General features: G+C 37.8%; 1 protein-coding gene across 6 annotated transcripts in view; it reads left to right on the top strand.

Moving 5' to 3' along the window:
- The window catches only part of LOC127619540 (tripartite motif-containing protein 16-like), a 224,915-nt gene that overhangs the window by 69,973 nt on the left and 135,420 nt on the right, over positions 1-19,522 (top strand). For 2 of the 6 annotated variants that reach the window (XM_052092396.1, XM_052092389.1), the window contains one exon: positions 14,799-15,574. The exons of 3 other annotated variants lie outside the window; for them this stretch is intronic. In XM_052092396.1, coding sequence (XP_051948356.1) covers positions 14,799-15,209 — 411 coding nt within the window. In that variant the 3' untranslated portion in view covers positions 15,210-15,574. Of the gene's footprint in view, positions 1-8,801; positions 9,461-9,601; positions 9,698-9,793; positions 10,028-10,203; positions 10,358-10,476; positions 10,534-14,661; positions 15,575-19,522 lie in introns of those variants that run through there. One more of the 6 variants, XM_052092390.1, reaches the window with a different exon arrangement.

The following is a 19,522-nucleotide window of genomic DNA, read 5'->3' as shown; positions in this document are numbered from 1 at the left end:
ACATTTTTATCTTAATTACAAATCCTCATTTTCATAACTGTACATTAAAATCAACTACCAGTCTAAGTTACCAGTTTGATCATTGCTAGCCCTCCTCAGAACTGAAGTAACTGAACTAGCTAATCGATTTCAAACTGCTAAATGTTTACTCGCTGAAGCTGTATCCTACTTCCCCACATAAGCTAAACATTTGTATACTGTAACTTCCATAATGCACGATATATGCATGGAATACTAGCGCGGATGTAATCGTAAGGAGCATGTGGAGCACAACAAAAGATGAAAATACAGACATATGTAGACAGGCTTAAATATCTTAACTGAAACCACATTTTCAGCAACTTAGTATGTTTCATGTAAACAAGGAACATTGTGTGGAGGCAACACTGGGCTTGAAATGCCACTGAATAAATGTAGTTATACGTGTTTAAGAGCACCTTGGAGTTTGCTTTTCACAGGGCATGCCCATTCTATGCTGTTTTGTTTGTAGAATGCAACAAGTTCTCGGTCTTGATCTTCCCTGTCCATCCTCACATCCATGATCATCAAGAGGGGCGTTCCAGTCTCATGTTGGAGAATTATTTCCTTGGTGTATAAGGATGCTGCTCTATTTTTATCTGGTTCAGTTTTCCAATCTGTAAAAAACAAACAACATGTAAACACTTCAGCTGAAGCCAGATATGTATTCTACAACTTTAGTGTTACACCTCATACATTATTATGCTAATCAGTTCCATTTCAAACAGTTTCAGAAAAAAATGCATACATAATTCATGCTTGTGGCTTCTGCTGCATTTGAATGATCACCGGTATACGTCATGGGCACGAAAACACCAGATGTGGATGGTTCTTCCATAGATGCATTGCATTTCATTCCAGAGGTTTTATTCTTACATTAGAATACACAAACTTTATTACCATACTTTCATGAATGATGGAATAATATGCCTTTATGAATAAAATTAGCATTATGTATTTTAATTTTAATTCTATAATTGAAAGCAATTGAACAAATGATATCATTTGAATGATTCTTACTTGTTTGGTCTGTTCATCATTGGTCTGTTCAGCTTCATCACTGGTCACACAGGACTTAATGTGTGCTGTCAGAATGACTAATGGGTAAGTGATTCCACATCTCTGGCATTTCTCTTTTGGCATATCATTAAAGCTTTCGGATTCTGGTGGCAGAGCAGTGGTGAAGAGGAGCAATGTAAAGAACTCCTTTAAAACCTTGTGTTGCAGTCTTAACGGAGCACCGGTAGAGAGAGTCAGCAGTTTCAAGAATTGTACAGCTATTAATATGACTTCATTCATTGCTATGTAATAATTAATCACGTTCTGTTGCACTTAACAAAAGAGATTTTTAAAAGTTACAAAAGAGACATCTCACATACTTTCACATTTTCGTCCATATGTATTGTCTTACAAAATATTTCAGTAATTATAACTACAAAACAATAAATGCATGCACAAATACATAACAGGCATTTCATTTCTCACAAACTATCCTTTTACATAATACAATTCAAATATATACACAAAAACCTGACATTATCCTGACTGGGACCAGCTGCACTGCCTGAAGTCAGCAAAGATAGCAAGTGCCTGATCTGACAACTTCACTGTCCTGTAAACACATTTCTATCGGGAAGACACGCCAGGCTTGAGTGAAGTTTAAGATGCCATTTATTTGATAAATGTAAAACAGAAAGTAATGTCTCTTTCTTTGGCGTAGGCCCCGTCCGGCGGTCCGAGGGAGTTGTACCCGGAACCGTCATGTCCTGCCGGAGATAGGAGGCAGGGGCGAGGAGCCTACCCCCGTGCGGGACAGGGCTCAACTGGTGGAGGTGGGGTGGTGGAGGTTGCCGTGTTAGCACACTGAAACAGCAATGTGATAGATTGTGAGCAGATTATAAAGCAATGGCTTACATGCGATTGGCTAGGAATTATCCAGCTAATGATGTGATGATGTACAGCTGCTAGTCTTCCCGCTAGAACTACGCTGCACTTCCATTAACAGTTGAAGCAGAAGAATTATATCTTGTCTTTCTATTATGCCATTTTTTTCAAGTCTTGATATTGTTTTGGGGTCTATTAGAATGTTTTCATGCTTGATTATTCATAAACCTGTTTTTTTTTTAATACATATTTTACATTATTGCATCATCTCTCTTCAGGTGAGATACCAGTTCGGGACGTGGAGCATGTACTCTCCGTGTGAGAATGACAGTCATCCAGCTATGTTTATTGGAGTCCGATGTGTAAATTAGCCATTAAATGCTTTACAATAAGTCTACAATTTGCATGAAATTAAGCGGAAATGAATCGTATGATGTAATCACGCCTGCTAAACCACACACATCTGAATGATCATTCGTGATGTTCATGTCTTGAGCTCAAAACACACTTACAAACACCAACGAGTGTTTGAAATAACACCCGACTTGGATCTGATGTGGATTCCGATCACAGAATGAAGCAGAATTACATTGATTATTGAGTTATATGTGACGCTTACTCTTACACATACTAATCACTTTCATACTAAATATACTTTATACTAAAACAAATACCAGAGACCGCTTAGACAAATGCCTCACGTGCTGAGAATGTGCTAACCTAACAGATAAATATAAATCATAAAAGTTTAAGAACCACTTACCTCCGTGCGGTTCATGGTCAGAATGGCGGCCTTTTGAATCACGCTTGCTCCAGAGAATTATTGCACCTCGACCTGTAATTGGCCAAAATGCTCCGTTCGACTTCTCCAAGACCCTCTACTCTTCCCTGTGGAACACGGAATCTTGATCTCTGACCCACTTTCTGTAGATCTGAATTTCTGAATATTTTAGAATATTGAATTTGGTGTTCTGAATTTCTTCTTCATCTTGAAAACTTGAAGCTGTATTTTTTAAAACTGAATATTTATAGTGTAAGAATTCAGAAAAAAAAAATTGCATATTATAATAATTATAATTATTAAATTATTAAATAATTATAAATTATAATATTACATATTTATAAAATTGTGTCATAAAACAAATATTCAATTTGGTTAAATATGAAATGTCCAGGATTGGAGTTTAAAACATTCAAATTCAAACCTATTTTAAATACCATGTAATATAAAATTTTGCGAAATCACACTTATAATTCAAATTCAAAAGTCTATAATTCAAATTTACACAATTCAAATTCAAATTGTTTTGGCATATTTCTAGCTCCATATCTCGCCGGCTCACCTCTCTCTCTGTCAGTCTCACTGAACAGAATGTGCCTCTGAGACCGGGCAGGAAAGCAAGACCACGTGCTCGCGGGGCAGTGTTGGCGACTTTCTTCTACGGAAGTAGATAAGGTTGCTTTTTTGAATAAACGTCGCTAAATCTAGCGACAAAGTCCCTAAGTTGGCTACACTGGTACCATCCCCTTTGAAATCAACGCATTCGCAGCATTCTATGACGCAGCATAAACTCTAGTCAGTGTGAAGGCAGCCTAATGTGGAGGACAAAGTGCCGGTTGACGCTGATTTTTAGCAGAGCTTTGACGCTCGACTCAACTCATGTGAAATGCACTTTACAATGATGAAGGAACATTATTGAAACTCAATATTATTTTTATTATGCTATTATTGTTGTCTTTTCTGATATAAATAGTGTTCAGCAGTTTAAATACTGTAGGAAAACGATACAATACATCTGCTTTGTTTGTATAATGCTTAAACATTCTACTGAAGTCTGTAAATTTGACATGCACATTTGAATAATGTAGATTAGAACGTAAGGACGTTATTTATACTCATTATTATTATTATTAGACTATTATTGTTGTCTTTTTGGATGTAAAGTCATACTCGGCCATTCACAAACTGAATGGAAATTATAGGTCTGCTTTGTTCTTATAACGCTTAAACAATATAAAGTCTCTTGGCAGATTTCAGTCCTGAACTTTTCAAAAGATTCAATGACTCGCTCATAGCACATTAGACTTTCATTTGTTGCCACCTAGTGGCATCTCCAGAAGGGGTCACTAAACTAATCAATTACACTATGTAACACAATTTTTGTTCCTGGGCAGTAAGTGTTATTTACTAATTGCTTATGCCTCAAAAGTATCGAAAATGACTATTATTCCCCACAAACTTTGCTTTTGATCCCAGGACAGTGATATTTTGAAATGTACCTATTTCCAATGAGAAAACGGGCGGATTTGTGACTTTTCGTTCACAAAATCAGAAAAAAACAACATATGAATCCAAATTAACTTGTATTTATACTAAAGTTATACAAAAATAACTACAAAAGATTTAGAAGTAGGAATGGGCATTCTTCAAGAATTTGGTATTCGAATATGTAAGCTCATAAAAAACAAATATTTGAATGTTCTATTATTTAAATTAAGGAAATTAATGAGTTGACATTGTAAAATAATTTTTTAGTCATAAAGGTTGCATCACCATTAAAATATACACGCTTCTAATTATATTCAAAACAAGCTTATATCATGTCCTATGTTTTTTTATTTGTTTTTTTATATTTAAACAAGCAATGCATGAAAACAAAAAAGAATAGAATGAAAGCATTTAAGCTCATGCAAAACAATGAAAAAGATACTGCTAATGAAGTTGACAGATGGAGTCAACGTACAGGACGACTATAAACACTTGTCATATAATAGTTATCATGTTTATATTGTATCTCATGTTGTGTTTTTGTTGAGAAAAACAAGCATATCCACATGCTCAGTGAACTATACTCATTTACAGTGCATCCGGAAAGTATTCACAGCACTTCAGTTTTTCCACATGTTGTTATGTTACAGACTTATTCCAAAATTTTCCTCAAAATTCTACAAACAATACCCCATAATGACAATGTTAAAGAACTTTGTTTGAAATCTTTGCAAATGTATTAAAAATCAAAAAATCAAAAATCAAATGTACTCACAGTCTTTGCCATGACACTCAAAATTGAGCTCAGGTGCATTCAGTTTCCACTGATCAGCCTTGAGATGTTTCTGCAACTTGATTGGAGTCCACCTGTGGTAAATTCAGTTGATTGGACATGATTTGGAAAGGCACACACCTGTCTATATAAGGTCCCACAGTTAACAGTGCAATGTCAGAGCACAAACCAAGCCATGAAGTCCAAGGAATTGTCTGTAGACCTCCGAGACAGGATTGTATCGAGGCACAGATCTGGGGAAGGGTACAAAAAATGTTTTGCAGCATTGAAGGTCCCAATGAGCATCCAGGGAGAAGGGCCTTAGTCAGGGAGGTGACTAAGATCCCGATGGTCACTCTGACAGAGCTCCAGCGTTTCTCTGTGGAGAGAGGAGAACCTTCCAGAAGAACAACCATCTCTGCAGCACTCCACCAATCAGAACTGTATGGTAGAGTGTCCAGACGGAAAACACTCCTAAGTAAAAGGCACATGACAGCCCACCTGGAGTTTGCCAAAAGCCACCTGAAGGACTCTCAGACCATGAAAAACAAAATTCTCTGGTCTGATGAAACAAAGATTGAACACTTTGGCCTGAATGGCCAGAGGACCATGCACCGCTCATCACCTGGCCAATGCCATCCATACAGTGAAGCATGGTGGTGGCAGCATCATGCTGTGGGGATGTTTTCAGCGGCAGGAACTGGGAGACTAGTCAGGATCAAGGGAAAGGTGAATGCAGCAATGTACAGAGACATCCTTGATGAAAATCTGCTCCAGAGTGCTCTAGACCTCAGATTGTGGTGAAGGTTCATCTTCCAACAGGACAATGACCCTAAGCACACAGCCAAGATAACAGAGTGGTTATGGGACAACTCTGGGAATATCCTTGAGTGGCCCAGCCAGAGCCCAGACTTGAACCCGATTGAACATCTCTGGAGAGATCTGAAAATGTCTGTGCACCGACGCTGCCAATCGAACCTGATGGAGCTTGAGAGGTTCTGCAAAGAAGATTGGGAGAAACTGCCCAAAAATAGGTGTGCCAAGCTTGTAGCATCATACTCAAAAAGACTTGAGGCTGTAATTAGTGCTTCAACAAAGTATTGAGCAAAGGTTATGAATACTTATGTACATGTGATGATTTTCACGGCTCCACCCTCAGAGACACTCCCATGGCTCCTCCAGCTCCCACAGAGACAATTCCTACTGTGGCTCCACCCCCTCCCCAGAGACAATTCCACCTGCTCACCCAGAGACTATTCCCCAAGGATCTCCGCCCACTCCCCCAGAGACAATTCCTCCCGCGGCTCCGCCCACTAACCCAGACACAATTCCTCATGTGGCTCTGCCCACTAACCCAGAGACAATTCCTCCCATGGCTCCGCCCGCTCCCCTAAAGACTATTCCTCCCGCGGCTCCGCCCACTCCTCCAGAGACATTTCCTCCCGCGGCTCCGTCCACTCCCCCAGAGACTCTTCTGCCAGCAGCTCCGCCTGCTCCCCCAGAGACATTTCCTTCTGCGGTTCCGTCCGCTTTACCAGTGACTCCACCTACAGGGGCTCCACGGCCTGATGCCGTCCCTGTCATGTGGCTGCCTCCCATAACTCCTGACCCTTTCTTGGCCCTGCGGTAACCTCCCAGGCCTCCTGACCTTGTCTCGGCCCTGCAGTCGCCTCCTAAGCCTCCTGACCCAGTCTCGGCCATGTGGCCACCTCCCAGACCTCCTGGTGTGCGATTGACGCCGGACTTTGGGCACCTAGACAGGTGCGAGGAGGGTGTGACACATCAACTGCTTAGAGCTATTGACTGTAATTCTAGCCTTAAATACTTTCAATCAGAAATAGCGAGCTGTCATGTCCTGGTTTGCTCAGACAACGTGATAGCTGTGACATATATAAACCACCAAGGTGGAATTCATTCACCTTCACTGTTGAGACTGACGTGTCACCTCCTCCTAGGGAGTTAGCATCATCTCTCCCTGAGAGCGACATATGTCCCAGGCTGCCTGAATTACAAAACAAGCCTACTGTCAATGATACCGTGCGAATGGAGACTTCATCCTCAAACTGTACTGAGGATTTGGGAAATATTCAGCAAAGCAGAAATTGATCTATTTGCCTCAGTGGAGAGTGCCTACTGTCCCCTCTGTTATTTGAAGTCCCAAGCCCAAACGGATGCAATGGCACACAAATGGCCGGCAAAATGCAAATATACGTTTCCCCCGGTATGCCCTATTCACTCATAAGCAAACTCCGAGAGGACAAGTAAACGGTTCTATTGGTTGTGCTGAAATGGCCCAACCAGCCATGGTTTCTGGAAATGATGGAGATGCTGTACAGCTCACCATGGGAAATAACACTGAGGAGGGATCTCCTCTCTCAGGCGCAAGGCACAATCTGGCATCCCCTGCCCCAACTGTGGAACCTGAACGGGGCGCACTACACCCTCCAGTACTGACACATCAGAGAGTGGTTCCTAAAGTGGGGAACATCCCCCAGGATGGCATTCCAGAGATTGCAAAGTCTACAGTTCGATTAGATCTTAAAAGGAGTGCAAAGTTTGGGAGCCACTGGTGTCCAAAATATCATTATGGACACACTGTAGAGAGACGACATGAACAATGCTAAACCTCCCTGTAAAGCAGCAGGAGTGATTTCCTCCTTTTAAAAGTGACACAGATATTTTGTTGTTATACATGTTGTTGTTTACTTGGTATGCCAAGCATGTTGTTATTTGGCCAATTGGAAGGATTTATTTTCTTTTTATTACAAATTGCAGAAAATATAATTTTATGTTGTATTAGAAATGCTTAGCCTCTCAGGTTTTAATTTATAAGATTAATATTTATGTGTATTATAATGGAAATTTTAAATTAAATAATTTAATTAAAATTATTTATAAATAGAATTAAATCATATTTATGATGTCAGGCACTTTAAAAGCTGAAAAGTGTTAAATGTTGTATTTGTAAGAACTGAAGGCATGTGAACTCGTGTCATTTTTAGAGTTTGCTAAAACAAGGTGATGCTTTTTTATTTACTTTGAGTTGGACACATTTTTCTTTTCTTCAGTGGAACAAAAAATAGCACATCATGTGATGGTTTATTTAGCGTAATTTATGTTGCTTAGGAAACAATTTATGTTAATGTACAATTGAACTATTTGCATGTTCATTCATGATGATTAATAAATTCATTTCAAGTGTATTAGATTGTGTTTTTGAATCACATATTTAGTGGCATTAAAGTGTGTTTTAGAAGCAGCTGAACTGTAAACAAATAGCAAAGCAGTATATATGCAAACACATTTAAGATTATAATAAAAATACATTTGAAGTGCAATATGAAATATGTTTTATAATTGCATAATTATTTGCACTAAAGTTGCATTACAACTAATATTAGAATGCTAATATTAATTACATCCAACATTATACTTTAATATATTCTTAATTTATTAATATATATGTATTTAAATACATTTCCGGTGCATTATAAGATGTTACAATATTACATATTTAAGTGGGTCCAAAAAAAACTCAAAAGTTGAACTTGTTGCATTAAATATACATTTACCCCCTGAAAAAGTATGCTTGAGTGTACTTTGTTTTCACAAGGGATAGTCACAGCTTGACATGTCAATGAATCCCAACAGCAGTGTGAGAATGAAGGAACTGGAACTCCAGGAACAGTTTTCAGTTTTGCTGTAATTATGGATGCATATGAATGTCTTGACTTACAGCAACTTTATTTTCTCACTGACTCTGAGTTTCTGTGTGAGACTGACATCTAGTGGACTCTTAATATATGTGAATTTACAGACACACCTGTTTTGCACACGTCTCAAATACAGAATCAGGAAACTCAGTTCAGAGAAACTGAAACTTAAACTGATCTTGAGCTGTTGTTTGTGTCTCTCTATCAGTGTGTACATGCAGTGAAATGGCAGAAGTTTCAGAGGAGCAGTTCAGCTGTTCAGTGTGTCTGGATCTACTGAAGGATCCAGTGACCATTCCCTGTGGACACAGTTACTGTATGAGCTGTATTACAGACTGCTGGGATCAGGATGATCAGAAGGGAGTCTACAGCTGCCCTCAATGCAGACAGACCTTCACCCCAAGACCTGCTTTAAATAAAAACACCATGCTGGCTGAAGTGGTGGAGAAACTGAAGAAGACTAAACTTCAAGCTGCTGTTTCTGCTCACTGTTACGCTGGAGTTGGAGATGTGGAGTGTGACGTCTGTACTGGAAGAAAACACAAAGCCGTCAAGTCCTGTCTGATGTGTCTGGAATCTTACTGTCAAACTCATTTTGAGCGTCATGAGGAGTTTCACTCAAGAAAGCCACACAAAGTGACTGATGCCACTGGACGACTGCAGGAGATGATCTGTACTCAACATGAGAAGATTCTGGAGGTTTTCTGTCGGACTGACCAGCACTGCATATGTCTGCTGTGTATCATGGACGAACATAAAAACCACGACACTGTATCAGCTGCAGCAGAGAGAAAAGAGAAGGAGGTATAAACTGAATTTATTACACATTGATGTACTGAAGTTAAATGCTCACACTTCTGCTTCATGTTATTTCATGATCTCATACTGTAATAATCTGGTTTTAAAAACTGTATTACATTTATGTGATATTTATTTGTTTAACAGAGACAGTTGAAGGAGACACAGATAAAATTGCAGCAGAGAATCCAGCAGAGAGAGAAAGATGTTGAGGAGCTGAGAGAGGCTGTGAAGTCTCATAAGGTGAGTTTTGAGCAGAAGAGAAGTTTGAGACTCAGTTGGGACTCTCCTCCAGTGCTGGAGTTCTTTCACTGTGTGATTGTAATGTGTGTGTAACAGCGCTCTGCACAGACAGCAGTGGAGGACAGTGAGAGGATCTTTACTGAGCTGATGCGCTCCATTGAGAGAAGCCGCTCTGAGGTGACACAGCTGATCAGAGGTCAGGAAAAGGCTGCAGTGAGTCGAGCTGAAGGACTCTTGGAGCGACTGGAGCAGGAGATTGATGATCTGAGGAGGAGAGACGCTGAGCTCCAGAAGCTTTCAAACACGGACGATCACATCCATTTCCTACAGGTAACAGAATGACAATTATCAGTTGAAATGCAAACTGGAATGTTGTGAGGAATTCTGTCAGTTGATGTTGAGTGTTGAATTCAAGAACGTTCTCATGTGTAAGTGGCAAATACAAGAATGTGTATGAGAGAAGAGCTTTTTCATTTGTGCCTATTTTTCTGATTTTTCCTCTGTAGAGTTTTCAGTCTCTCTCTGCACCTCCTGAATCTACAGACAACATCACTGTCAGTTTTCTCTGTTCTTTTGATGGCGTGAGAGAATCTGTGTGTCAACTGAAAGACAAACTGGAGGATTTCTGTAAGGAGGAGATTGGAAAACTATCTGGTAGAGGTAAAACACTGGATATTTTTCTGCTCAGAAAATCTTAAGAGGATATCAGAAATATGTGAGGAATGGAGACAGGCATCATTTTCTCTGTACATGAAATTTACACTATCAATGTCTGTTAGTTTCCACAGTCCCACACATCAACATTGATCCCAGAACCAGGCAGGACTTCCTAAAATGTAAGTCACTAAGGTGTCATTTTTGAGAGAAACAAAACTTCATTACATCAGATCCCTCGACAAACTTGTAGTGATTTAAATAATAATAATAAATAAATTGATCAATTGTCATACATTTCTGCATATACATGGTGAAAATATTTATTTTTCACATATCCCAGCTAAGCTGTGGTCAGAGTGCAGGGTCAGCCATGATACGGCACCCCTGGAGCAGATAGGTTCAAGGGCCTTGCTCAAGGGCCCAACAGTGGTGTCTTGGTGGTGTTGGGGCTTGAACCCCTGACCTTCTGGTCAGTAACCCAGAGCCTTAACCGCTGAGCCACCACTGCCCTAAAATTTAAACGCCAAGACAAGCAAACACTTTCAAATGTAATTGTTGAAGAATATGAGACTCACTGATGAGGAAACCAATGAAAAACAACACTTACTACTGTTAAAATAGTAGAGCAATATGTTCATTTAATGGTTCTCAGCAAAACTCAAATTGTGTCACCACATCCGTGTAGTGAGTAATAAACCCATTATGACTGAATGAAGCTTTGAGGCTGTGCAGTTACCAGAAATGTGATTTCAGTCAGGACATCTTCCATCAAATGAAAACTAACTTGAATACTGAATGAATACTTTATTGATAGGACAAATTTTAAGCGTCTGTTGGTGTTGGTGGTATGGTTCTGCTCTGGGCAAACTCTCCGCCCATCCATACAGCCAAGCATGAATAGTTCAGGGAGAGCCGCGAATAAGAACAAGCTGACTAATGTGACCAGCCTGAACTGTTGCTAAACTTAATAATAACTGTAACAATAACTGCACTTGTGAGACACAAGAGGGTGAGATTAAAGAAACTGAGTTTTATAAACTATGTGCGGGAGGAGCAAGTTCATTTAATCCGACCAATCACATTGCCTGAGTAAGCGTATATAAACTGCTGCTTAACTCTATGTAGCGTGGAGTCTTCCGGCATGTGGCCCTGCCCATTGCCCATGAACAGACCCATGCAAGTGACTCGGATCATCAGATGCAACTTCACTGCAAAGCATTCATCTTCATCAGAACATCTTTTCCATATAAATCATCTCGTTTTTCAACAGAAGCGGCCGCAGCAGCTCATTCGTTTTACAGCATTGACGGCGACCACTTTAAGTGTTATTTTTACTTTGTCTTTCTTCCTAATCTCTGTTCAGCAGAAGCAGATTATTGCTCAAAGCTAATTCCACAAACTGGCTGCAGAGGTGCTGTATATATGTGAAACATCTCTCTATGACAGCTCATATGTTCACTTATCTAAATTTCCCACCGAGCGTACGCGTCAGTCCGAGTCCGAATGAATCTGTTCATGAATCTGAATTCAGATTGTAACCGTAAACTCAACATCAATATTTTAAGATTATTTTAACTTTCACAACTAAGAAAACACAACTGTCATTATAAATGTAACAAAATCAGCTCTATATTTTATGATTAGTTTCCTGCTGAACAAACTTTAAAGTGGTTTCAGAATGAAAGATTGTGCTTTAGGTGTATCAAGACAAAACTGTCCTTCAACACACTTCTTATGTTCTGTTGACATTTCAATTATTTGTTGACATTTTCTTAAACTCAAACATAAACTAAAGCAGTGTTTCCCAACCACTGTGCCGCACACTAGTGTGCCGTGAAAGATTGTCAGGTGTGCCACGTAAAATGATCAAATTCCACCAAATAAATAAATGCATGAAAATGTTTTTGCTTCACCAATAATGTCTTTGAGATTAAGCAACAAGAAATATTAAAAACTGTCCAAATTTGTGAAGAGACATTGAATGTCTCATAATTTCTTTAATTAAATATTATCTTATCGTTTATGAATATCAGAGACCCAGTATAATCTCATTTAAATTCACCAAGACGCTCGACCTAAACATAAACGAGTCCTTTTATTACTTTCTGCTATCAAAGCAACTGCAAACTTTTTTCTCTCTTCCAAATAAATGTGTTCAATGTTTATTGTGCACATCTCCCGCTTTTTTACATGACAAACTGGTAAAATCCCCTCTGTGACGCTTTCTGTAACTCTTGTCATGTGGAGGGCGATGCGGCGCTTGACGTCTCGACTCAACTCATGTGAAATGCACTTTACAATGAGGAAAGAACATTATTGAAACTCAACATGATTATTATTTGTCTATTATTGTGGTCTTTTCTGATAAAAGTCATGTTCAGCAGTTGAAATACTGTAGGAAAATGATCCCGTAGATCTGATGTGTTTATAATTCTTCTACTGAAGTCAGTAGATTTGTAGTCATGCAAGTTTTAATAAAGGAGAAGGTGAGGACGTTATTGAAACACTATTATTAGACTATTATTGTTGTTTTTGGATGAAGAATAATGCTCAGACTGAAGGAAGACTTTAGATCTGATTTGTTCTTTTAATAATTAAACACTATAAAGTCTCTTGGCAGATTTCGGTCATGAACGACTCAAAATGATTCACTGATTCACTCATAGCACATAAGACGCTCATTTGTCGTCACCTAGTGACATTTCCAGAAGGGGTCACTGAAATAATCAGTTCATAAAATTGAACACATTTGTGAAACAGAAGCCTCACCAAAATACTCTTTATTTTTCAGCTAATTCTGCACAATTGTAAACTTGAATAAACATGAATCAGTAAAATAGCTGGAATTGGGGCTTTTAGCTTATTTTATTTTTTAAATATCCCCAGAAAAAATGTTGTTGGACCAGTGATTGTCTTCCCTTTTTCTCCCTCATGAGTTTGCATCCCTGTAATTTGTTGTGGCATTGCAAGATCAAATCTACAAATTAGAAAAGAAGCAAATGTGTTGTTTTTTCATGATCTATTTAGCGCTCTTGTCACCTGTGACCTCACACAGAGTAGCCTACCCATGTGACATGTTTATTTGTTGTTGTTTTTGTATAGCCGAATTTCAAACATTACAAGTAAACACGCTACTAAGACGGACAGAAAACAAGTTCTTGAAAAGGGAAAATACTGACGATGGTTCGACTATGTGGGATCGTGTGTGCCGTTGAAACTTTTAGTGGTAAAAAGTGTGTCGTGCAGGAAAAAGGTCGAGAAACACTGAACTAAAGAAAGTGAAAGCTGTGATAGTCATTACAATCAAGTTATGTTTCCAACTGAATTGACTTTTTATTTCTACTTCATTTTCAATTTAGTTTGATCTCAAATGATCCTCTCTAAAGAAATCCTGAGATTTATTTGATCTTTTGTTTTTCACTATTTAACCACATTTTAGCCTTTTTTAATTGATAAATTCCACGTAGCGTATTCTATCATATAATGTCATATTTCATGTGTAATTATGAGTAGACTTGTCATGTCAGGAACACATTTTAACACAAAATTCACAACACTGGAACCTAAAATACAACATACAATCCCCACATCTCAACATTTAAAGGAATGTTCCGGGTTCAAAACAAGTTCAGCTCAATCAACAGCATTTGTGGCAGAATATTGATTATCACAAATATGAATTTGACTCGTCTCTCCTTTTCTTTATAAAAAGCACAAATGGAGTTTCCAGTGAGACACTTACAATGGAAGTCTCTGTAGTAACATTGAAGTGTATTTATTGGTTGACTGAGTGTTGAGTGAGTCCGAGTCTGAACTCGAGTACCCCGACTCAGACAACAGCTCGCTGTCTCGTTTAATGGCATCTTTTGGGGGTATTTGATCTCAGGTCAAGCCTCGAGCCCTTCGCTCAGGACAGCGAGACACACACATTTACACGATCCTCAAAGCAGGATTACATGAACTTGTGAACTACTGAAATCTGTGTCCTACAGAGACAGAGTCACATTTGCCCAGATCACACAAGTGAATGAACTCAATCAAAAATCCAAATGAATCCTGATCAAATTCCACTCTTTTTGTCTCTTGTGCTCAAAAATAAACTCAATACTGACTCTGAATCGTAATCCAATAGTTTGTATATTTCATAAATTCAATTCACATTTTCACAAAGGTAATCTTTACTGAACACACTTGATACATTGAACAGGAGAAATGAAGAGTTCAGATACATGAAATATTCAAATAAATCTTTATTTTAATGTGTCAAATTCATAATTCCTCATTTCAGTGTGTTTTATCTTCATCAGATTTCCATCAGTTCACTCTGGATCCAAATACAGTGAATAAAAACATCCGACTATCTCATGGAAACAGAGCAGCTACTTACAAAAACACACTCCAGAAGTATCCTGATCATCCAGACAGATTTGATGGTTATAATCAGGTGTTGTGTAGAGAGAGTGTGTGTGGACGCTGTTACTGGGAGATTGAGTGGAGTGTTTATGTGTTTATATCAGTGTCATATAAGAGCATCAGCAGGAAGGGAAATGGTAATGAGTGCAGATTTGGATCTAATAATCAGTCCTGGAGTTTGTCCTGCTCTTCATCCAGATGTTCATTCAGTCACAATAACAAACACACTGATCTCCCTGTAGTGTCCAGATCCTGTAGAATAGGAGTGTATGTGGATCACAGTGCAGGAACTCTGAGCTTCTACAGCGTCTCTGACACAATGACCCTCATCCACAGAGTCCAGACCACATTCACTCAACCTCTATATCCTGGATTTACATTATTATATTCATCTTCATCATCATCATCATCATCAGTAAAACTGTGTGATCTAACAGTGTAGATAATAAAGTGATTCTACACACAATACTGTTATATCACAACAATCATGAAATAAAAACTACAGCTGAACTTCTGTAACAGAAACAGACATTTCTAGAGTACAAACATGTTCATCAGATGAATCTAATATTCATTCAAGTGTAAAAATAAAAACACAGATCACATGAGTATAGTGTGTGTTTGAGTCGGGGAGTGAATGTTTTTCTGTGTGTTTATATAATTCATTTGAATTCAGTTTTATTACATTAGAAAAGAAATCATTTTTATTATTATTATTACTACACAAAGTAACTTGTCATTGAATCATCACACAAAGGGTTTATTAAAGACATCAAATATGTATTTGCACAAAACAATAAAACTCAATGGAAAATCCTTCATTATGTGTGTTTTTACATGTTTATTTCACCTGCACTGTCACAAATGCATTTCTAAAATGATTCATATTCCATACAGTCATAAAAACTGAAGAATTGCTCAAATCATGTTTAAAATGGTTATAGATGAAGTATAGCAGAAGTATACTCTTGTGAAAAAGAAGTGCACTTAAGTGTAAGTAGCACACATAGTTTGAAAAGTATACTTACAGGAAATAGAATTGAAATAAATGAATAGAATATTTCAGTGTTCTGGAAGTGAAAACACTTTCATGAGTGTGTTTGTAACATAGTTTGAATGTTAATTTAAGAGTATCATTTGAAATCATTATGTTTCAATGCTCTTTTAGTGCGCTTTAAAGAATAGAATGAATTGGATTTATTGACTAGCATACTAAAACATATTTACACAAAAGTATACTTAATAATCATTTCAATCATTTTCAAAATCCCCCCACAGTTCCCCAATAGCTGTTCCTCAACCATTCGAGACCCATCCCACAGTCCCCCCCAGCAGAAAAAATAAAATAAAATAAAAAATGATGCAGTTAATTTAATTTCCCACCCCCAAGAACCCCTAATGCACCAACAACCAAAATAATGAACTAAAGAAGAAACAAAAGGAAACAACAACAAGCAACAATACAAAAACAACAACAACAACAATACATTTCAAACAAAGGGCATCAAGGACAATTAAAATCATAACAGCAAAGTCAACTTTCTATGTTTGTGTGCATGTCTGCACTATTACATGTATGTGTGTGTTCTTGTATATGTTTATTTGAATAAGAATGTTTGTATATACATGTGTACAAACAACTGCACGACATCAGCCTCATGCACACCGCCATTAGTTTTAATAATACTGTCACTTAGTGTCATTCAAATGTACTTTTTATTAACTTTTCTTTTTTCTACCCTTATCTTTGACCATCATTCTATCTCTCACACAACAACTCCATTCCCACTTGTGTCCAATTCCACATCCCAACCCTCAGCTCCCCTCAGCCCATCCCATCTATCTCTACTGGACACCCCCTTTGGGTTTCTACACAACACATATCTTTCAACTATGCTTTGATGTTTAACAGCAGGACATAACTCTACCATTCCAATTTACAATATCATTTAAGAAGAAAATACCTTTTCAAACATCTTTCCCATAAATACAGGTATTTTATCAAGCAGCACATTTGAGTTCAGCCGTATTATTTGTTGTAATATTTGTTCTATCTTTTCAGGGGGATGAAATTGAAATTGTAGCCAGCTCTGTAATGCTTGTTTGAAAAAGAGAGATACTTTGAAATATAAAACTTGAGTCATCGGGATACATATATAAATAAAATCCAGTCTAACTTTATCAAATGCCTTTTCAAAATCCGCTAGAAATACCATTCCTGGCTTCTTATATGTTTCATGATGTTCTATTATTTCTAGTAATTGTTGTATAAAATTCCATTAACAAGCTTTCTATCCAGGGATGGCTTCACAGCCTCTATTGCGCTTCCTTTTTGTCCTGTTAGGGAGTGTGTTGACAACTCTTCACATGTGAAGACAACTCCAAGAAGATCACAGACCAGTTTAGTGGGATGTTGATGACTGCATCTCAAAAGCTTGACTTTGTTTACTTTAACAACATCAGCAATGGTCACCTAAAAAAAAAAATATATTAATAATAATTTGAACAACTTCTACCACTCCAGAAGGCAATTAAAAAAGTATGAGATAATACCATTTCAAGAGAATCTGCTTTATTTAGTGGATAATCTAGGACTTATTCAAATGTTCTTAAACGCATTATAAATACTGGATTAAACATTTAGTACTTATGCATTTATTCCTGTAAAATCTAAAATAGTAAAATATAGTAAAGAAACTAAATAAGCTTGTGGTGTCGTGTATAATTGCGATGAATTTCTCTAAGTTGTAAGAAAACTCTCGGAGTCTTGAGTTCCAGATGCCAAAGTTGTAGTTTATTGAACACCAACAAACATGAGACCGGTCAGTTGTCCATTCTGCCTCATTATCCTAAGTTCTCAGTTATATACCTTTTTGTTATCTTGTTACCCACTATCTCTGACCAACGAGGTCACTGCCTTGTTTCTTTCCCTCACCACCAATATGTTCTACGTCCTTCGTTAATTAAATATTGGTGGGAGATCCCTCGCCTATCTATTAAACAGAAACATATATCTTTCATATACTGCCGGTAGCCTCTCATATCTTGACCACATGTCACAGTTCATGGACAGAGTACATCAACTTTTAGAAACACCTGTATAAGAGACAAACAGCCATGTCCTCATCACATATCTTTTACCTTTGCCCTACATTTCAGTGTACCCTCACAATGAGGCGGCCTTGTCTGCACATACACATTATCATTTGATTAATGAAAGAAAATACAAGCTGCAAAGATATCATACATCCAGCTCATTAGAACAAGACACCATTCATATAAGCGATATCTAACTGATTAAAAGTATTTTTGTAGGAAATGCATCATGTATTTTAATGAGGCACACCACATATTTTAAAGATACGTGCCAGCACAAAGGAAACACACCAAGGACACACGTCAGAATACTACTAATTAACAGAAACACATTTTGTTTTTAAAGAAATACACCTGTTTTTCAAGGTTATACACCACAGTGTCAGGGGGAGGGCGGGGCCGGGTCGTGATCCTACACACCCGGTCCCGTATTAGGCTAATTAAGCCTCCGTGATGGATAAGGGTCGACTCCAGAAGTGCTGAAGAGAGAGATCGTTTACGGACATGTCCATCATGTGTGTGTTTATGTTGTCTTTTTAGTTTATCATTAAACTATTATTTATATTGAAAAGCCGGTTCTCGCCTCCTCCTTTCCATTGATTACTTTACAAAGCTACTCCACAAAAGTTTTGTTACAAAAGAATTACATTTGAGGTTTCCATGGTAACAACTTCCAGTGTGTAGGTAATTGGTCGGAGCAGATTAGGATGTCTGTTATAATCACTGTCTATGTCTAATAATCTAAATGCAAAAGGGGCTTCACTAAATTTTTCAACTTGGAATGTTAAAGGGCTGAATGAACCAGTTAAGAGGGGGAAAATACTATCTCATTTAAAATCACTGTCTTCGGATATTATGTTCCTGCAAGAGACTCATTTGAAACGCATTGCCCATGTTAGACTGAGGTGCAAGTGGATTGGACAAATATATAATTCAAATTTCTCGGCCAAATCTAGAAGCACAGCTATCCTTATCCGTAAAGGAGTTCCATTTAAAAATAATCAGACTATTTCAGATAAAGAAGGGAGATATGTGATAGTTGTTGGAGAAGTATTTTCTGTGCCATTGACATTAGTCAATGTTTTCGGACCAAATTGTGACAAACCTGAGTTTTTTTTAAAAACTGTTTGACCTAATTCCTGATATTTCAGATACAAATCTCATAAATGGGGGCGATTTTAATTGTGTCCTAGACCCGTATTTGGACAAATCCTCCTCCACAAAAATACTTAGTTCCAATTCCAGAAATTTTTTGAATGCGTTTATAAGCAATTCTAATGTTTGATGTGTGGAAAATTCTCTATCCGACGGACAGGGAATACTCTTTTCATTCTCAAGTCCATAATGTCTACACCTGAATAGATTATTTTATTCTGGATGGTAAACTTTTGCCCCAGGTCTGTACGGCTAAATATCATAATATTGTTATCTCCGATCATAGTCCAGTGACTTTTTCTATTAAAATAGATAATATGGAGAAACCACAAAGAAATTGGAGGCTTAATTCTCATTTACTTACAAATAAAGTCTTTATCAATTACTTAAAACAGGAGATAAACTCCTTTTTCGAGTTCAATGACAAACCTGACATGTCTGTAGGGTGTCCCATATCACGGACACATTTAAAGCATACATTAGGGGTTGTATTATCTCCTATCA

The sequence above is a fragment of the Xyrauchen texanus genome, chromosome 26, assembly GCF_025860055.1.
Source record: "Xyrauchen texanus isolate HMW12.3.18 chromosome 26, RBS_HiC_50CHRs, whole genome shotgun sequence".
NCBI lineage: Eukaryota > Metazoa > Chordata > Actinopteri > Cypriniformes > Catostomidae > Xyrauchen > Xyrauchen texanus.
This window is presented reverse-complemented; position numbering and strand designations above follow the sequence as displayed.